At 40.7% G+C, this 21697-nt stretch overlaps 1 protein-coding gene across 8 annotated transcripts in view; it reads left to right on the plus strand.

Moving 5' to 3' along the window:
• Positions 1 to 21697, plus strand: part of LIN54 (lin-54 DREAM MuvB core complex component) — a 79358-nt gene that overhangs the window by 2700 nt on the left and 54961 nt on the right. For 2 of the 8 annotated variants that reach the window (XM_055313120.1, XM_055313124.1), the window contains exon 1: positions 12646 to 12776. The exons of 1 other annotated variant lie outside the window; for it this stretch is intronic. Coding sequence is in view for 1 of the 7 variants with exons in the window: in XM_055313119.1 (XP_055169094.1) it covers positions 13545 to 13566 (22 nt within the window). In the remaining 6 variants the exon portion in view is untranslated. Of the gene's footprint in view, positions 1 to 12645; positions 12777 to 13442; positions 13567 to 14469; positions 14490 to 14741; positions 15063 to 21697 lie in introns of those variants that run through there. 5 more of the 8 variants (XM_055313119.1, XM_055313123.1, XM_055313118.1 and 2 more) reach the window with 5 other exon arrangements.

The raw sequence follows: 21697 nt of genomic DNA on the forward strand, positions 1-21697 counted from the left end.
TTAAGAATAAGGTAAGTCATACTGATTCTTTAAATTACAATTTAGGGGCAGTCCCGGTGGCCCAGCGGTTTAGCGCCACCTTTGGCCCGGGGTGTGATCTTGGAGACCCGGGGATCGAGTCCCACATCGGGCTCCCTGTGTAGAGCCTGCTTCTCCCTCTGCCTATCTCTCTCTCTCTCTCTCTCTCTCTCTCTCCCTCCCTGTCATGAATGAATGAATGAATGAATGAATGAATAAATAAATAAATAAATAAATAAATAAATAAATAAATAAATTCCAATTTAGGTGATCTTACTTAACCTCTTCTGTATTACATCTGTATGTCCTTAACTTCCATATCCAGAATCCTGGTTCACAAGTACATGGGAGATTATAGAAGCAGAATATTCGAAAATCGTACATTTCATTCGTCCCACATTGTACACACAATAACTTCAGAATAGCAGTGCTAATACTGCCATCCCTGATACAATTGATAAAGAATTCAACATTTTCCTGCTGCTTCTCTCTCATTTTCTCTGTACTATATCTATATCATGAGCACATACACCTATGACAAACTATACTTTCTTCCTCTTAATCCTCCTCTAGTCTTAGTTCTGTAAGTAATACGCATTTAATGCTCACCATCAGCTCTTATTTTAGACCTCTTAGTCATTTTAGTTGGCTAAAGCTAGTTCTTTAAATAAATAAAATCTTAAAAAAAAAAAAAAAAGGGCAGCCCCGGTGGCACAGCGGTTTGGCGCCGCCTGCAGCCTGGGGTGTGATCCTGGAGACGAGTCCCACATCAGGCCCCCTGCTTGGAGCCTGCTTCTCCCTCTATCTGTGTCTCTGCCCCTCTCTCTCTGTGTGTCTATGAATAAATAAATAAAATCTTTAAAAAAAAAAAAAGCTAGTTCTTTAATAGATTTCTCAGGAAGGGCTCCTGGAAAACATAATTTTGAATGTTCTTGAATGTTGGAACTATCTTGTGCCTTTTATGTTTGAAAATCAGTTTTGTTAGATATAATAATCCTTGGATCATTTTTCACGAGAATCTGAAGTGTAGTGCTCCATTTTCTTGTGACCTAAAGCGTTGCTGAAAAATACCTCGTGAGAATCTAATTTTCTTTTCCTCATAGGTCACCTGGTCTTTTTGCCTAGATGCCCCTCAGTTTTTTTCCCTTTAACATCAAGTAATTTTACTAGACTGTGTGTTGGTGTTGGTCATTCTGGGTCAATATTCTTAGATTAGCAGTGTGCTCTTTCAATAGATAGTTTCAATTTTTTCAATAACATCTTTAATTATAGTTTTTGTACTTTCCCTATTCCTTTGGTTTCTTTCCTCAAAAATTACTATTGTCTTTATATTAGATCTTTTTTAATCTTAATATTAGTTACCTTTCCTCAATCTTTTCCTTTTTCACATTTTTTATTTAATTTTTTTTCTTTTTACTCTATTTCTCTGAAGGCATTATCTGACACTTCTATTTACTTCTGGTTTCCTTCTAATTGAGTCTTCATTTCTAAAAAGATGTTTTTATTTTTTAAGATTTTATTTATTTATTTTTTTAAAAAATTTATTTATTCATGAGAGACACAGAGAGAGGCAGAGATGCAGGCAGAGGGGGAAGCAGGCTCCATGCCGAGAGCCCGATGTGGGACTCCATCCCAGGTCCCCAGGATCACGCCCTAGGCAGAAGGCAGGCGCTAAACCCCTGAGCCACCCGGGCTGCTCAGATTTTATTTATTATTCATTTGAAAAAAAGAGAGCAAGAGCATGCACAAGCTGGGGGAGGGAGTGGGAGAAGCAGGCTCCCTGCTGATCAGGGAGCCCGATGCAGGGCTCAATCCCAGGACCCTGGGAGCATGACCTGACCCAAAAGCAGGTGGTTAACTGGCTGAGTCACCCAGGTGCCCCTGATGTTTTTATTTCTAATTCTTACATGAGTTCTGCCACTCATTCTGGGTGTTTCTATTTCTTATTATATTGTTCTGTCACATTCCATATCATTTTTTTTCAATTTAGCTAGTGTTAAAAATATATTAAGGCTCATCTTTTAAATTTAACTGGTGATTACCTTCCCTTTTCTACCACTTTTTCTTTAACAATATGTGAGGACAAATTTTAGCCCTTTCCTCACTTCTGGACACTTTAGCCCCCCATTGCCTCTGTATTATACATCAATAAATGAGACTTACAGAATATTTTTACTTTCACATCCTTTACTTGTGGTTGAGACCTTGGGAATATATTGACTTCTGCCCCCTCCACCCTTACTTAATTCCTCGGTTTCACTGAGATAGGTTAGTACCTTGTTCCATTTCAGTATTTGCTTCTCCTTTGCAGTATGTCTCTTCTATTTTAGGCATTCTTAAGTTAACACTTGGGTTATAATTCCCAGTCCCATTGGCATTATACTTACATCACTGTATAAATTCAAACTAAATTACTCATCACAAATTCCCCTTCTCTTCATCTTCCTTGTCTTGACAGGAGGTCTCTGTTCTGATTGTTTTGTTTGGTAGTGCTCTCTCTTAAGTGATCCCTCAAGGCTGTGCATGGGTAACGTATTTGTGAACCTGTGCATAGTTGCAAATATCTTTCCATCATCTTGATGGTTGAATGAGATTTTGGCTGAGCTGCTGTCCTTTTCCCTCAGTGACCTATAAAATGTCACTCCACAGTCTTTGAACTTCCAGGATTTCAGATAAGGAGTCCAATGCCAGTGCTTTCTCTCCCTCTGTTACCCTCTCTCTTCTCTTCCATCTTTCCTCCCTCTCTCCCTCTTTCTCTATTCTCTCTTTTCCTTTTCTTTGAGAGATCGAATATGCAAGCAGACAATGACAAGACCATATGTAAAAATAAAACTGATTCATAGTCTCTAGCAACCAGTCCAGGAAATCAACTCACCATGTATCTGCAGCAGCCATCCCAGGAAGTCAAACAACTCCTGTAGTTACCAGCCCAAACTGGCCAGCGCCTCAATCATTGACAGCTTCCCTAATTTTTGCCTCAACCAGGGAATCCAAATACACTGCCCCCCAACCAATTACATAGGATACCCTGCTTCTAAGTTGCTCCTGACAGCATGCCAACAACCTCCGATCAGGGCATACCTGAATTCCCTATTTCCACTACAAAGCTTTCCATTCCTCTGGCTGCCTTTGAGTATCTGTCAAACATAAGTGATGGTGGCCTAAATCCCTTACTATAGAAGCTCTCAGTAAATAGCCTTTGCTTGTTCCTATTTGGCTTTATTTCTGTACCTTCCTTCTTCTCCCTCTCTTGTTCTTCTTCCTCCTCCTCCTCTTTCTCTTTTTCCTCACTCCTCCTCTCCCACTACCACCCCCAGTCTCCTCTGTTCTTGTTTTTCTTCTTTTTGTAAGTAACTTGTTTTTCCCACTTGAAAGTTTTTAAAGATCAGGTCTTTCTAGGAATTTCCCTCACACAAGGCTAGGTGTGTCTCTTCTCATTGATATTACCTGGAACTCAGTGACCCCTTTCATTTGCAGATGAATGTCTATCTTTAGGTCAGGGCAATTTTCTTTTATTATTTGTTTAATATTATCACCTCTCTTTTTTCTGTTGCTTTCTCTCCTTCCAGAACTCCAGCAGTCATAGATCAGGTCTTTCGGGATATATCTTCAAAATGATGTGTCTTTTTCATCATAATTTCTTTCTATATTTTTTTGCTCTGTGTTTTGAGATGTCTTTTCCACTTTTCAGGCCACTTAGCAAGATTCAATCATTCTCCTTCAATGCATCATCAGTGTTGTGTTTTTAAAATCATGACTTCTGTTTACTTGTGTAAAATGGTATCGCTGCTTTATTTATAATAGCCTCAAATGAAAACAACCCAAATGTCTATCATAAGGAAAGTGGGGGCTCCTGGGTGGCTAAGTGGTTGAGCTTCTGCCCTTTGCTCAGGTAGTAATCCTCAGGTCCTGGGATTGAGTTCCACAACAGGTTCCCTGCAGGGAGCCTGCTTCTTCCTCTGCCTACGTCTCTGCCTCTCTCTGTGTGTCTCTCATGAATAAATAAATAAAATCTTAAAAAAAAAAAAGTGAATGGAGGAACTGTGGCTTATGTATTCAGTAGACTACTACTCTGCATTAAAAAGGAAAAAAACTACAGATATATGCAAGACTATGAATGAATCTCAAACATACCAAGTGAAAGAAAGCAGACATTAAAAAGAACATATAAGGGGCGCCTGCGTCGCTCAGATGCTTGAGTCTGCCTGTGGCTCAGGTCATGATCTCTGAGCCTTGTGATTAAGATCCGCATTGGGCTCTCAGCTCAGCAGGAAATCTGCTTCTCCCTCTCCCTCTGCCTTTCCCACTACGTGTACTCTCTCTGTCTCTCTCTCTCTGAAATGAATAAATAAAATCTTAAAAAAAGAGAGATATAATAAGATTCTATCTACATGAAGTTCTAAGTCAAACAAAACTAATCTATGGTGCTAGAAAATCAGAAATTACTAGGGAGGAGGAAATGGGGAAGGTTGGTAATTTACTGGGAAGTAGCAAGACGTGATGGAAGTATTCTATATGTTTACAGAGGTGTGGGTTACGTGGGTGGTATGGTATAGATTTACCAAAGTTCATCATACTGTACACTTAAGATTTGTGCATTTTATTGAATGTAAAATCTCAATTTAAAAAAGGAATAAAAAAAGGAATAAAATGCTTTTTGTTCAATAGTCTTTTGTGTGTATTGAATTTAGTCTTAAGAGCTTTTATTTTTATATTTATATATTCATTTATGGTTCAAGAAGTCTTCTGTCTTCTCTAGTAGTTTCAAAAGCTAGTGCTCTGTCAGCTTCAAAGGAAGAGAAGTTTCAGTGGAACTGTTCTCCTTCCTTAAAGCTCCCTTTGTCAGGATACCCAGCAAGTCCTTCTTTTTTTTTTTTTTTTGACAATTTATCTCATTTTATCATATTTTTAATTGAAGTATAATAACATGGGATTGTATTAGGTTCAGATATACAATACAGTGATTCAACAATTCTACACATTACTCAGTGCTCCTCATGGTAAGTGTACTCTTAATCCCTATCACCTATTTTACCCATCCCCTCACTCACCTCCCCTCTAGCAAACACCAGGGTGTTCTCTCTATTTAAGTCTGTTTTGTTTGTCTCTTTTTTCTTTTTGTTTTGTTTCATAAATTCCACATATGAGTGAAGTCATATGATATTTGTCTTTGTCTTCTTTCACTAAGCATAATACTCTCTAGGTCCATCCACACTGTTGTATATGGCAAGGTCTCATTCTTTTTTTATGTCTGAGTAAGATTCTTTACATATATATATTCCACATATTTATTCATCTATCAATGAACCCTTGGGCTGCTTCCATATGTTGGCTTTTTTAGGTAATGCTGCAATAAACATAGAGGTGCATTTATCTTTCTGAATTAGTGTTTTTGTTTTCTTTGGGTAAATACCAAGTAGAGGAATTACTAGATGATATGGTAAATAAATTAATTTTTTGAGGAACCTCTGTACTTTTCCACAGTGACTGTACCAATTTGCATTCCCACCAAAAGTGCATGAGGGTTCCTCTTTCTCCACATCCTCACCAACACTTGGTATTTCTTATCTTTTTGATTCTAGCCATCTTGATGTGTATAAGGTAGTATCTCACTATGGTTTTATTTGCGTGATTAGTGATTAGTGATGTTGAGCACCTTTTTTTTTTTAAGATTTTATTTATTTATTCATGAGAAACAGAGAGAGAGATAGAGACACAGGCGGAGGAGGGAGAAGCAGACTCCATGCAGGGAGCCTGACATGGGACTCAATCCCTGGTCTCCAGGATCATGCCCTTGGCTGAAGGCGGCGCTAAACTGCTAAGCCACCCAGGCTGCCCTATGTTGAGCATCTTTACAGTATCTGTTGGCCATTTGTGTGTCTCAGAAGGTCCTCTTAAGAGCAGTGCCAGGGCAGGTACTCTCCTCCCACTTAAAGGACCATGTATCTTCACAGGCTATAGTTTCTCCATTATCTAGTTTGTTCTGATGCTCTTCCCTTTCTCTGTATCTCTGGACTCACTATAACTTGAGGCTCTTTTCATGCCATCTAGTCCTCCCTGTGTCTGTCTGCTGGTTCCCAAGTTATTCATGTTTCAGTTTGGGTCATCTAGTTGAATTGGAAGTGGGAGAGAAGGGTGAAAGATAATGTAATATGATTCATTTTTATAAACTAGCTGGTACCTGGAACTATGTGCCTTGTATTTAGTATGCAATCAAAAAGTATTTGTCACACTGAGTAAAGAACATTGTTAGGTAAGTAAAGAGATCTAGAAAATCCCAGCATCATTGAATGTTATGTTGTTTCCATCTCAAATCTCCTTTCTCTGGGGGTGGCACTAAAATCAAGGAACATGAAAATCCAAAGGTTGATTTATTGAAGTAGCAAAGATGGTCCAAATCTGCCAACTATGGGAACAACCAAAAGCAAATAGTGAAATGTGGCTTGTAAAGCAAGAGTTCTGAGAGGAAGACCAGTAGGAAGGGATGGGTTAAGAAAGTTAGAAGGACTATCTTGGGTAAAAACTGAGTGAGCACTGTGGGCCAACAATAGATACCCTTAGACTCTGTTAACAAAAATAATACCTGGAGACTTCCAGCTTCTGCCTACGGACAGAAGGCTGAAAAGAGCATTGCTCCCACCACCATGACAATAAGTTAATTAAGCAAGCTACAAAATCATAACTTTTACTGAGCCATTCAGAGAGCTGAGGTCACAGGGCAACTGACTAGCCTAAATCTAAGGAAAGACAAGTGCTTGTAAGCACAGATGAGTTGCCAGCACTGGGTCATCTGTGGCACAGCATGTGAAGGAAGATGAAGCAGCCACTCAAACCACAAAGAATCCTGCTAAATGTTTAAATAAATTGCTAAAAATTGAGTATGGGCTTGCATGTTTATAGAACCCCATGGAAGCTACAAAGATAAGGGGAGATCACATGTACTCACTGGCTCTTCTCCAGAGAAGGTGTTTTGTAAATAAAAGAAAGGAAAAAAAAGTTTACCTAGTTCCTAGTCTTCCTAGAGGCAGAAGTCATCTTCTTCTGTTAGGTGGAAGATGAGCACATTACTTCAAACAAATTAAACTGTGGGTCCAGGCCCAAATGAGCAAGGCCAACAGAAGAGAAGCACTTCCTATGTGTGTGAGCCCTTCTTTGAAGTTCCCATATCCTGTCTCAAGATGTGCCTTTTTTCAGGATGACTGATGTTGGAAATACTTCCTTCAAGAGTAAAGCCCACTCCTAACCATAGGGATGGTTATGCCTCTTGCAAGTCAAGTCCCTGCTTATCCACCAGGAATCTGTTCAAATCCCCCTAGTGAGTGCCTGAAACTGCAAATATACGGAACCCTATATATTCTATGCTTTTTCCTGTACACACACACCTATGATGAAGTTTAGTCTATATATTAATCATGGTAGGAGATCAACAATAAAATAGAACAATTATAGCAATATATTAATTATAAAGTTATATGAATATGGTCTCTCTCACCTCCTTGCAATGACACGAGATGATAGAATCCTACATAATGAAATAAAGTGAGGTGAGTGATGTAGGCATTGTGATTTAGTCTTAGGGTTAAGCTACTCTTGACCTGATGACATCTCAAGAAGGAGGATCTGCTTCTGGACCGGAGTTAACTGCAGGTAACTGAAACTTCGGAAAGTGAAATCACAGATCAGGGGTGGGGAGACACTGTAGATCAAAGCATTACAGAGAATCCTCTACTTCTATCCTTATATTTTTTAAAAAGATTTATTTGTTTTAGAGATAAAGCATGTGTGAGCTTGTGCTAGTGGAGGAGAGGGCAGGGACAGAGGGAGAGGGAGAGAATCTCAAGCAGACTCCCTATGGAGTGCAGAGCCCAACTTGGGATGAGGGGCTCCATTTCATCACCCTGAGACCATGACCTGAGCTGAAATCAAGAGTCAGACACTCAGCCAACTGAGCCACTCAGGCACCCCTACTTTTGTTTTTTGAATTACAAAAACAAAACAGTTACAGAGGCAAATAAATCTTGCTGCCAGAGAAAAGGTATTTGAACTCTGCCTACCACCAAGAGATGATTTTAGTGGTTGATTTTTATTTTCAGATGGTTTGACATTATTATCACATCATGTACCATATGTGAAAAAACATAGGCTATGTTCAAGGTGATACTGATCTATATGGTCTTATTAGCACTGAGTATCAATGTATTTTGGAATTGAGGATAAATAATTTTAAAAACTTTTTCTCTTAAAAGCAACTTTAATGAAGTATAATTGACAGATAATAAAATGCATCCACTTTAAGAATACTCAGTGAGTTTAGGAAATTGCATACTCTTATGCAACCATCACCACAATCAATGTCAAAAATATCCCATCATTCTAGAAAGTTCCCTTTGGACACAAGCTCCATAATAAAAAAAACCTATTTCTGCACTGGCATATATGGATATTCACATTAAATGGTGTAAAGAATATTAATACCTTATGTCATTTTGGGCCAGGTTTGTCTGCTGAGTTTGCCATAAGCTTCATGAAACCCTTTAGTTCTCAAAAGTTTTGGATTTTGAAACTGTTGATAAGGGACTATAGATCTGTTATAAAAGAGTTATATGATAATGGGAAAGAATACAGTGATAATTACATTTATATAGATGTTTAGTTGCTTGTATAGAGACATCTGGACTAATGACACATGGACTTATGAACTTCTGGGTAATCTTTTTGAAACTAAGCTATTTTAAGAAAATTTTATTAACTACTGTATAGTGTGTATCTAATAGTATACTTGACACATAATGGGTACCCTGTTATACATTTCATTTTTTCTACTGATAATTCTACCCAACTCATACTTCTTCAATACTACTCTTTTCTTTTTTGTTAATTAAAAATTTTTTTTATTTTAAATAGACTCCACACCCAACATGGGGCTTGAATTCATGACCCTGAAATTAAGAGTCACATACTTTATCGACTGAGCCAGCCAGATGCCTGTATGCCACTATCTTTTCTTTTTCTCTATTGATATTTTCCTCAGATACCTTTATTTATTTAGAAAGCTCTGATTTGGGATCCCTGGGTGGCTCAGCGGTTTAGCGCCTGCCTTCGGCCCAGGGTGTAATCCTGGAGTCCTGGGACGAGTCCCACGTTGGGCTTCCTGCGTGGAGCCTGCTTCTCCCTCTGCCTGTGTTTCTGCCTCTCTCTCTCTCTCTCTCTCTCTCTCTCTCTCTCTCATAAATAAATAAAATCTTAAAAAAAAGAAAGCTCTGACTTTTCTGTTTATTGTTTATCCTTTTCTCTTTAACTGTACTATCCAATATATAGTCATCAGCCACACATGGCTATTTAAATTTTAAGATAATAAGATAAAATGAAAAAGTCAGTTTCGTAGCTGCAGTAGCCACACTGCAGTGGTCTATGTGGGCTATGTCTACTGTATCAGATACTGTGAATATAGAACAGTTCCACCATTGTGGAAAGTTACATTGGATAGAGCTGCTTCATCTTGTTTGCCATTTTATTCCCAGTGCCTTTCACGATGCTTGGGATGCAGTAGATGATCAACAAATATTTGCTGAGTAAATGTTTTCAGTTTATCTGTAAAAGCCTTCAGGCAACTATAAAGCAAAGGTTTTTTTTTGAAATAGGAATGTTTGAATTGGGGGCAGCTCTGGTGGCTCAGTGGCGCCTCCTTCATCCCAGGGTGTGATCCTGGAGACCCGGGATCAAGTCCCACGTCGGGCTCCCTACATGAAACCTGCTTCTCCCTCTGTCTGTGTCTCTGCCTCTCTGTGTGTGTGTGTCTCAAATAAATAAAATCTTAAAAAAAAAAAACCTATTTGAATAGCAGTGACTCTTAGGAGCCTAAAGGCTTTCTTTGAAAAGGTAAAAAATTAGGTTCCATTTTATGTTGTATTGTAGCTTTGACTATTAATGATTTTTGGTCATTGAGCATTTACCAAATGCCAGGCACTGTTCAAATTGTTTTATGCATATTTCTTCAGTAACTTTCACAACTACCTTATGATGTCTACATTAGTCTCAATTTACAGATAAGGAAACTGAAACAGAGGTGGAAGGTAACTTGCCCAAGATCATTTAGCTACTAAGTGGCAGGGCCAGAATTTGGACACAGGCAGTCTGGCTCCAGATGTTAAGCAATTAACTACAACACTAAACTCTGTGATTTTATTTATTTATTTTTAGAGAAGGAGAGGTGGATGGGGAGAGAGGGGCAGAAGGAGAGGGAGAGAGAGAATCTTAAGCAGGTTCCATGCCCAGTGTGGAGCTTGACACCAGGCTGAATCTCACAACCCTGGGATTATTACCTGAGCCAAAACCCCAAGTCAGACACTTAACTGACTGAAAAAGCTTTTATTATTTGTTTGTTTGTTTAAGAGTGAGAGAGAGCATGAGCAGTGGGGGTGGGGGCAAAGGGAATGAGAGAGAGGGAGAAGCAGTGTCCCTGCTGAGCAGGGAGAGGGAGCCCTACATGTGGCTCCATCCCAGGACCCTGAGCTCATTTTGGCTCATGACCTGAGCCAAAGGCAGACATAACCAACTGAGCCACTCAGGTGCCCCTTTATGATTATTTTTATTTTTTATATGATTATTTTTAATAAGGACCATTTAGTCACTTCTTTCCAGTATTCAAACTTCTATTTTCTTTTTTTCTTATTTAATTGCATTTAGCAGGACACCCTAGAAAATATTAAATAATAGCTGCTATAGCCCTGCATCTTTCTGGGTCCCTGATTTTAACATGAATACTTCCATTTCACTCTAAGATATGTTACTGTTGTTTTCTAATGATTATCTTAATTCATTTAAAGAAATGTTCTTTTATTTCTAGAACATTTATTTTTAAATTTCAGAAATGGCTGTTGAATGTTATACAATGCATCACTAGAGAATATCATTTGGTTTTTCTCCTTTAATAAATTACCCGACATTTTATAGTGTTAAACCACCATTCTTGAAATAAACCATGCTATGTCATGTTACGAATTCTTTTCATTATCACATCACTGTTTTCAGCACTTTAATACCCAATTTTCTTTGCAACAAAGTCACAGACGAATTCCTCTCTTTCTTTTTTTTTTTAATTTTTTTTTTTTTTTTTTTTTTTTTATGATAGTCACAGAGACAGAGAGAGAGGGAGGCAGAGACATAGGCAGAGGGAGAAGCAGGCTCCATGCACCGGGAGCCTGACATGGGATTCGATCCCGGGTCTCCAGGATCGCGCCCTGGGCCAAAGGCAGGCGCTAAACCGCTGCGCCACCCAGGGATCCCGAATTCCTCTCTTTCTTGACATAATGTTTGTCTTGGGCTTTGATACTAGGGTTATGGTAAGATTGCGGAATAAACAAATTTTCTCTTTTTGGGATAGTTTCCCTAGAATCCAGCCAGGGTTTGATACCCCATCTCAGCTCCCTTCTTCCTTCTAGAGGTGTCCGTAGTACTCAAGAGGTGTCCTTTAGCTGTCAAGGTTCCTCATAAACTGGACTGATCCCCAACAAAGCCTATGTATCATTCAGTTTTCTCCCTTTCCTTGCACTGGCTTCCAAGCCTTTTCTAATTTCATGCCACTTGCTTGCCATTGAGTTTGCTATGGGAGAGTTGAGTGGTGTTGATTTTTGCAGAATAGAACTAACATTGGAGGTGGGAACTGTGTAGGCGCTCGACACCTCTCACTTCATTTAATCCTCAGAATCCTGGGATTTTTATTTTGTAGACGGGAAAAGGAAGCTGATAAATTGCTATACACCACTGTGTGAGGTGCCAGAATTTAAAACCAGGACTCCTTACTGGATTCCAAAGCAACTGCTTCTCCCATTACAACAGAAGTCTCACCTGTTCCCATTATGTTCCCTGGCCAGCCTCTCACGTTGACTTGTCCTCCTTTAGCAATTCCAGACTATATACTACATCACTTGACGTTACCCTCTTTTGTATTTTTTGTTTGTTTCGTCTGTGTATTTCTTGTCTCACACAGCAATTATGAACTGAGTGCCCGTTTATCTGACTCCGTTTGGCTATCTTCTTATTTTATAATAAGGGATAGCGGGGGGTGGGGCGGGGAGGAAGGAAAAGGTGATTAAATGCAAATCATTTTGATTATGTTAGTTTTAGCTACCCATTGCAAAAAGTCCCTTTCAAAATAAGTTTAACTCTGCCTGGTCTCCCAGGGACTTTTTAGCGATCCCTGCAAAATTAGTGCCTAAAAGCGGCGCGGGCATTTGTGAATATTGATCACCCAAGCACATCAAACAGTGGCGGTGTGCTGGAAATCGCACCCACACCACAGCAGCAACTTCCTAACTAGGAAAACTAGCGGGCGAGCCACTGTCTCTCTGCTGCAGGAGCAAGCCGTCTTTCCCCCTCCCGGCCTCAGCCAAATGGAACTTTCCTGCGAAAGCTTTGACGGAGCGCTCGCCAAGAGTCACGTGGAGCTGGAGCGTACTCCCGCGCCTTGCGGCGTGACGCGGGGCTCGGGTTGCTAGGGGGAGGGGCGAGGCGCCGCGGAAGGGGCGGGGCGAAGGAAGCCGGCGGGGTAGGCGGGGCCGCTGGAGTCGAGGGGCGGGCGGAGAGGGGCGCGCGGGCGGGGAGGGCCTGGCGTATTATGGGATGCGGCGGTGGAATGGCGCTGGGCGCGTGATTTTGAACAAACCCGGGTCTGTGTCTCGGAGGCGCCGCCGCCGCCGCGGCTGCCGGGAGCCTAGGGAGCGTGGCGCGGGGAGCAGGCGGCGGCGCCGCCGGCTTTGGTGAGTGTCAGCCCCGAGGGTGGGGACATCTGGGCGGGCGGGCGGGAAGGGGACGCCGGCCCCCGCTGCGGGTGGTGGAGCGGGCGGAGGGCGCCGGACCGCCCCCTCTGGGAGCCCGGGCTCGTGGGTCTGGGCGGAGAGCGGGAACCTGGCGGCTGGGGGCTGCCGCGCCTCATCCCCGGGCCACAGGGGGCGGGAGGATCCTCCCGCCTCGGCCTCTTCCCGCCGGCACCCGGGAGGGCGGCTGTCACCGGCAGGGCCGGCGCTGGGCCGCCCGCCCGCCCGCCCTTCCCGGCAGTCGGCAGGAAGGGTTCCGGCGGCTGTTGACACGCACCTTGCGGGGCCCGAGAAGCCGACTGTGTCGGCCCTCGGTTTCTGGGAACCGGTTCTGCTGCTGTGTCATTTTGTACCAGCCCCTCCTTTCATTGCTGCCCGCCGCCCCGTTCTTCCTACGCCCCTTTTGTATGGTCTCTTCTTCGTGTGTGTCCGTTTTCCTCGCGAAGCCCACCAGCTAAATGTCATAATGTCTCCGAGGTGCACGGGGAAAGGGAGGGGGCCGGGACTTAGCTTGGCCAAGCAACGGTAAACCCCAAGCAGAGTGCGGGGGGACGGGGCTGGAGGGGGTGGAGAGGTGGAAATAAAGTTTAAAGACGAAGAAACCGGGAAGACTTGAGACTCTCAGGCTCGGCAGGCTGCGTAGATGAAAAGCGATTGGGCCGGTGGTAGACGGCACTTGTTTAAAGCCTGAATCTCCTTCCTGGCTTTTATATGGAGTTGTCATTCGGGAAAGGTAAGGAAATGAAATGGCTTCCACCTTACTCTTTTTAGACCGACTTCTTAAAAATACAGTAGAATGGTCCTGTTCTCAACCTTGAAATTTAATCTGATCGTTGCAGGTAGGTCTTTCAGAGTTCATACTGTGGTTCAGTGGTGGGTTTAGAATTCAGCTTTGAATGCGTGATTACCAAATCTTTCTGGACTTAACAGGGATAACCAATTTGGGTTTTGTTTTGTTTTGTTTTTTAATTCTGGTCTTGTCGCAAGCCTTGCAGCTTATGGTTTTGTGTTATCTTTTAGTTGATTAAAAAATACTTACGTTATTTTTTAGTTATTAAACCGCATAATGAGAGATGGGTAACTGAGGTCTTGTTCTAAAGCAAGCTGTTTATTTTGTGTGTATTGAACAAATATATCTGTGGCAGGTTTTTTTTTTTTTTTTAATTTGGTGACAGATCTTAAAAACATCCGGCAAATAATTTTAGAGACATATTTTCTGTGTTTTAGAAGTTGGGCTTTGACATCTTGAACCGATAGCAAATTGGAAGCCACAGTGTTCACGGACAGAAATGATCAGATGAAATGGAGTGGAGAGCAAAATAGTTCAGAGCTGCATTTTTAAAACTAGACCACAGCTAGTTTTCAGCACACCGTCAGCATGAGGATCAGTGCCTGTAATTTACGGATGTGTCGGAGAGATCAGACTTGCATATGGAAATGGGTCGTTCTGCCAGACGTCAGAGTGGGTGACATTCAAGGTCTTTGTCAGTGTTTTTGGTACCTGAAATGAGCAGAGTGAATAAAACGCATTCCGTCATCCGTCTCAAGTTGCTGTCGTGAAAATGAAAGAGTTCGGGTTCTTTATTGCCCTTCTGCCGACTTCCGTGTGGCTTCTGCTCTTCAAAACAAAAACATGCCGGACTTGGGACTCGGCAGGTAGGGCGACTTCCTTTCGCGTGGCTGCCGGGCCCGCGGCAGCACCATCCTGCGCTGTGGGGTGAAAGGTCTCGGCGTGGGCTGTGTGCGCGTCTGTGTCTCCCTGGGCGTTTGAAGGTTGGCGGGGCGGGCGGGAGGCTTCCCCGGATCTGTGGGTGTGCGCCTCTCCGGAGGGGAGGGCCGCGGAGGGGAGGAGGAGGAAGGGGGAGGTTACTGGCGGCGGCGGCGGCGGCGGCGGCCCGGGCTCGGGCTGTCGGGGAAGCTGCTGAGCTGTGATGGTGATGACGAGGTGAAAATGGCGGATCTTTCGAAATACAATCCCGGCCCCTGACATACCAGAGGCGGCGGCGGCGGCGGCGGCGGCGGCGGCGGCGGCGGCGTCGCCACCCGGGCTCGCTCCCCGGCCCCCCGGTCCCCTGGAGCGCTCCGCTTTGGGCAAACTGGGAAAGGAAGCGGCTGGCCGGAGCGACGGTGCTCAGGCAAAACGAGCACCGCCCGGGCTCGGAATTGCCCGGGACCTTCGGGAGCCCCCACCTCGGAGCCACGGGGAGGAGAAGGCGGCAGCCGCTGGAGGTAGAGGAGAAGGGGGTATCCGAGGGCTTCTCTGCACGGAGATCTCTTTTATTTAGGGGGGTGATGGGTAGGGGAGGAATTGCGTTGTGGATCAAGGAATGACTAGTCCAGAGTGCAGAGAACCAGTAGCCTCGTAATGACATCAACATTATTCTGAGTGTTAAGAGGGCTCGAGTTTGCTCTTACACCTAAGGCTGCTGCTGAGGCCTAGAGGAACCGCTAGCACTTACCATAATTTCCTGACTTAATATTTAAAACATCCACTGTGGTCGGTGTCGGTTTGATGATGTTCAGTGTATAGGGTTGAATGTTTCTTCAGAGAGGCAGAGCATAAGCATTTTATTCTGCATTTAAGCTCTGTGTTTTAGGTCATAGTCTATAACTTGTTGGGGTTGTGGATGCTCACATTTTTGGAGCATATGGACTAGTTTTGTGACAATTAAAAAGGTTCTCTTTTTCTTTTATGGCTCTCTCATCCATAGAGTGACCCTTTTGCCCCTGCCGTTTGGCAAATAACAATTGAGATACTGTCAGTCATATTTCTTATCCATTTTTCCGTGCCCCTCTCCAATCCATTTCATGAATTTGGAGGCTTAACGTTATGGAATATTTTGCAGGATGTAAGATTTTATAATCCAAGTGAAATACAGCTGTGGGAGCTCTATTTTGGCTCACAAGTTTTACCTTCCTTGTTATGGAAGTTATAGCTTGACGTGAGGGCATTAAGTTGATAGAGATGAACTCCATCTGGACTTGTTAGCTCTTTGTTTAAAGAGCTGGAGCATTGGATTGATTGACCTTATGACCATAGTTTATGGCCATAGTTTAATTTTGTTTGGTTACCTAAAGATCCATGTATGTTTTAGTTTGTCCCGCAGATCCCTCAGGAGGTCTGTCTGCTTGCACACAACAGTAGTGTTACTGAAAAGCTACATGTGAATCAAATTTTTATACTTTAATTTGGGGTCCTCTGGTTTTTTTCTAGCTTTTGTAGTAGAAGGTTGGGTCAGTGACAATGAGTGGATGAGCCTGTACAGGTGAATATTTAAGAAATGCCTGCTGGTAACGTTTATGATTAGCAGTAATTTCCCTTATCCAAGTTTCTTACAAAGAGATGATGTCATAGAATGACATACAATATGTATTTTATTCAGAGGAGAAATTTTTGCATGTATCTGTGTATGTAACTTAGACATTTGGCTTTCACTCATTAGAAGAATAAGGAACTAAAAAAATTAAGGAAAATAACTGCAGAAGTACTCAGAAGCTTTAGTTAATGAATTTTTGGTTAATCGTTTGTTTGGTGTTCTTGTATTATCCAGTAGGGATTTGGTTCTGTTTTTTCTTATGTTGCAATTATTTGGTACATGTCAACTAGCTGCTAAATTAGTAGTAAAACTCAGAATTTGGAAAGTAATTAAAATAGAGAGTAAAATGCTTTTTATTGGCTTTTTCTTTTAATCACAGAGGATTATTGTCTTTTTGTGATTTGTGTGTGTGTGTGTGTGTGATTGTCTTTAAAGGCCAATTTTCAGATTGTTATGGTTAGAACAATTGTCTATTAAGATTAGTAGTGTGTTATAAAGAATTGAAGTAAGGATTATGCCACCAGAGATAGTCAAGTGGCTTTTTTGGGGAAGAAGTACATTATAGATTTTCATTACTTATTTCAAGTGTTACTATTGAGTATTTCTTATGTGTCCCACACTGTGCGAGGGATAGGGCATATCTCAATATCACTGCCTCAGGAAACTGAGTTTAGGAATGGTTGGGGGGTAAAGTTGGAAGGATGGGTTGAGTAGAGCTTTAATGCAGAAGGCCTTAAGAGTTAACAGAAAATTTTAAAATAGGAGAATGATGGCCTCAGAGATGCACTCAAGGAAGAAGAAAATCTGTAGTTTTTTACGTAAAATGTGTTACTAGTTAGGAGAGAGGTAAAAGTACCATAGTATGTTCCAAACTTCAGAGATGTGGCAATTCTTGGTTGCAATGGGAAAGAGACATTGTGAAGGTGTAATCTGCATGGTATATGCCAGATTAACAGTTCTATGGATAGATGTCAAACATGACAAGAACCTAAGCCCTGTTGTTTGATAGAATATTGAAGCTAATTGAGATGGAGAAAGAGGAAAAGAATTTTCATTTGAGTTATAATTACCACATAACTATTTTCATAATAACGCTTCAAATAAATGGAGGCTTAGTGAGATTACTGCTTAGCGTTATGTGTTAAACAACTAGAATAGCTAACATTTGGAAATGGATCTTTCTGATTTGAATCCCCATTTTTTGCCCACCATGTTATTCTTAAGCATGAAAAAAAAATATATATATATATATAGTCCCCCCCCCCCCACATGGGGGAAAAATATTGTGGGTCCTTATATTGGCCTAAGTACTTTTTAAAAATATTTAATTTTTAGGTGTACATAAATAATAAAAAAGATGCACATAAATATAGATTCCTATGTTTATTTGCTTTTTTGTAAGTATAAAACACAAGTAGATTACCCATAATGCCCTCCACAAAGTTGGGAAGCAGTAAGTATTTATTATTAAATGACTGATAAAAATCTTAACCAATTAAAAATTAAGAGAACCTTGTCAGTTTTAAGATGGAATGTAATTGCAAAGGATGTTGGTTAAAAGTTAATTTTGAGTATTTAAAAACTTATTTGAGAAGGAGTTTCTCAGTCTGTGCCTTGTGAGTTTATTTGAAGTGTTGTGAAGTCTCAGAGCATTATATAAACCTATCTTACTCAAAAAGACAAACCAAAGTTATCTTAGTAAATAATGCTAGAATTTTAGATGCTATCCATTCTCCATAATTAATTATTCATTCTTCGAGTTTGTATTGAGAGGTTATTACTTGGCAGCTCTGTTCAAGGCATTGGAGATAGAGGATCTAGTGATGGAGACAGACTAGTCCCAGTCCTTGTGGAGCTTGCATTTTAAAGAAGTAGGGGAGGAAGAATCAGACTATAAACAAAGATACTTTCTGATTGTGATAGATGCTATGATGGAAATACCAGTAGAGTAATGTGATAGAATACTTAAGATAGTGGAGATGAAAGTGGGGGTGCTATTTTAGGTAGATCTTAAAATGTAATACAATTGAGACAAATATAGAAATCATTAGATTTTCTGAAATAGTAAATCTTTAACATTCAGTAGACTTAAACCATTCAACCATGTTAACTGTGAGGAGGAAAAGCTCAATGTATTGATTTCCAGGATTATTCTTTGCCTTTAGAACTTTGTTTTATGAACAAAAAATATTGGAGTCATGGGGAATACGTTGTATGTTCTGTCTTCTTTCCTACCATACCTTGACAAGTAACCCTTTGTAAAGATGAGATGGAGTAAAGCTCCTCAGTACTACTGGCTTGTGGGAATTCTCTCTTTTCTTGGAGTGGTCCTCAACATAGTGATGATGAGGTTGCATGTGTTAGTACATATCTTCCATTCCTAAGGGATAAAATTAGAGTGATGATTCATGTAGCTTCATGGCCAAACCCTTTCCTGCCATGCCCACAGCTCCTTTGAGAGTTTCTTTTAGCACAGGCCACCATGCCTTGCATGTGACCCTGATTGAAATGGATATAGATGTCTAATGGTAAAGCAGTTATCATAGTCTCAGTAGCTTTGAGGTATGCTGGCTCTAGAATTCTGCACAGCCTCACACTACATAGAGACTAGCCAAATTGATCAGACTTTTTCTTCTTAGAAGTTTGAACTTTACTCTTAGTTCAAGGGGGACTCTATAGTACTGTGATTCCTACTCTTTTTTAATGGGACAAATAAAAAGACATGTTATTCTGAATAGCAGGCTTCAAAATATATAAAGCAAAAAAAAAAAAAAAGGAAGGCACACATGAAGAGAAATAGACAAATTCACCATCATATTTAGGGATTTTAACAGCCTTTCTCAGTAACTGATAGAAGAAGAAAAGGTAACAATATAGAAGATATGAACTGCACTATCAACCAACATGATGTAATTGACATTTGTAGAATACTACCCTCAGCAACTATAGAATACATATTCTTTTCAGGTGCACATGCAGTGTTCACCAAGATAGACCATATACTAAGCCGTGAAACAAGTCTCTAGTTTCAAATGATGGAAATGTAGAGTATTACATTCTTTGGCAATAATAGGAGTAAATGGGAAATCAATAATAATATAGAAAATCCCCAAATAGCATACTTCTTAATTTTTCCATCTATCAAAGACAAAATCACAAGGAATATTAGAAAACATTTGAAATGAATGACAAATTAAAAATAGAATGAAATTATGGGATCCCTGGGTGGCGCAGCGGTTTGGCGCCTGCCTTTGGCCCAGGGCGCGATCCTGGAGACCCAGGATCGAATCCCACGTCGGGCTCCCGGTGCATGGAGCCTGCTTCTCCCTCTGCCTATGTCTCTGCCTCTCTCTCTCTCTCTCTCTCTCTCTCTCTCTCTCTCTCTCTCTGTGTGTGTGTGTGTGTGTGTGTGTGTGACTATCATAAAAAAAAAGAATGAAATTAGTAGAATGCAGCTAGAAGTTTGGGAAAATTTTTTAATATTAAGTGTTTATTTTAGGAAAGAAGAAAGATTTAAAATCAGTGATCTAAACTGAGGGCTTTAGGGCAGCCCCAGTGGCTCAGCGGTTTACCGCCTGCCTTCAGCCCAGGGCGTGATCCTAGAGACCCAGGATCAAGTCCCATGTCAGGGTCCCTGCATGGAGCCTGCTTCTCCCTCTGCCTGTGTCTCTGCATCTCTTTCTCTCTCTCCCTCCCTCTCTCTCTCTCTCTGTCATGAATGAATAAATAAAATCTTAAAAAATAAAATAAACTGAGGGCATTAGACATACTTTTTTCTGGGAAGAGCCAGATAGCAAATATTTTATACTTTGGAGGCATGTGAATCTGGTATATATATATATATTTGTATATACTTTTTTTTTTTTCTCAGCTATTTAGAAATGTAAAAACTATTCTTGGCTGGAGAGCAGTAAACAGATTCTGGGCCTGACTTGGTCTGTGGAGTATAGTTTTCTGAACCTTGATCTATGTCTCCATCTTAAACTTCTAGAAGAACTGAAACTTAAAGCAGAAGGAGGGAGATAAAGATAAGAGTCAGTTAAATAAGAAATGGACAAAGAATTGAGAAAATCAGTGAAGGCAAAGTGATTCTTTGAAAAGATCAATAAAATTGATAAATCTCCAGCCAGACTGATGAAAAGAAAAAGAAAACAAATGATCAAAGTGAGGAATGAGAAGTTGACATTTTTACAGACAATAAAATAAAACAATATTATGTATACCTTAATGTTAATACATTTGGTAACTTAGAGGAAATAAACAAATTTCTTGAAAGACACAAACTATCAAATATCAGAGGTCGCAGTATAACCGGAACATCTCTATATCTATTGAAGAAATTGAAGTTATAGTTAAAAGCAAGAAAGCTTTATGTCTAGATGGCTTCATTGGTGAATCCCAACAAACATTTCAGGAAGAAATAGTAACAATTCTATGGGAACTTTTCCTGAAAGTTGAAGAAGAGGCAACATGCCTCAGAACATTTTATGAGGCTAGGATTATCCCCAGACAGTCACTATAAGAAAAAAAAAAAAAAACCAAAAACAAAACTACACACCAGTATCCTTCATGAATGTAGACAAAAATGCCTAACAAAATATTAGGAAATAGAATTCAGTAATATATGCAAAGTATAATACATCATGACTGAGTAGGGCTTATTTCAGGAGTGGAAGATTGACTTAATAATAAAAAAAAATCAGTTAATTAAAAGGCCAAGAGAGAAGAGCTGTGTGATTATCCCAATAGTGTAAAAAAAAGCATGTGAGAGATACCCATTTATGATTGGGGGGAAAACCACACCCAACTCTGTAAACTAGAATATATAGTAAGCTTCCCCAACATGGTAAAAGGAATTTATGAAAAATCCACAGTTAACAAGTAAGTTTGGGAACAAGGCAAAGGTGTCTGCTCTTATTACTTTTATTCAACATTTTACTGGAGGTCTTAGCCAGTGTAGTAAGGCAAGGAAAAGAAATAAAAGACATGCCAAGTGGAAGGGAAGAAATACAGACATTATGTTCAGACAATGTGGATTGTATTTGTAAAAAATCTTAAGGAATTTACTTCACAAAACCACTAAAATAAGTGAGTTTACCCAAGTTGTAGACTACATGGACAATATTAAAAAAAAAGTTGTATTTGTATATAATAGCAGCAGACAATAGGAAAATTGGGAAAAACCATTTGCAATGGATCAAAAAGCATGAAACACTTAGGCATAAATTTATGTGCAAGACCTTTACATTTAAATTACAAAACATTGCTGAGGTAAATAAGTAGAGAAATATATGGTTGGGAGACATTTTCCAGTGGTCTTTGCAAGTGAGGCAGTGAGTGTCCTTTTAAATAACCATTTCTAGGATGTTTGTGTAGCATATACAGCCTTGAATGATAGATATAGTGATTCCTAGGGCAGATTTGCTTGTTGTGCAGTATAATAAAGATAATATCTTCCTGTGGACAAAAGGACAGGTATGCTTCGGCCCATTATAAATGAATCAGGTACTCGGCATCCCTGGGTGGCGCAGCGGTTTGGCACCTGCC

The sequence above is a fragment of the Nyctereutes procyonoides genome, unplaced genomic scaffold (genome assembly GCF_905146905.1).
Source record: "Nyctereutes procyonoides isolate TBG_1078 unplaced genomic scaffold, NYPRO_anot_genome, whole genome shotgun sequence".
In the NCBI taxonomy this organism is placed as follows: domain Eukaryota; kingdom Metazoa; phylum Chordata; class Mammalia; order Carnivora; family Canidae; genus Nyctereutes; species Nyctereutes procyonoides.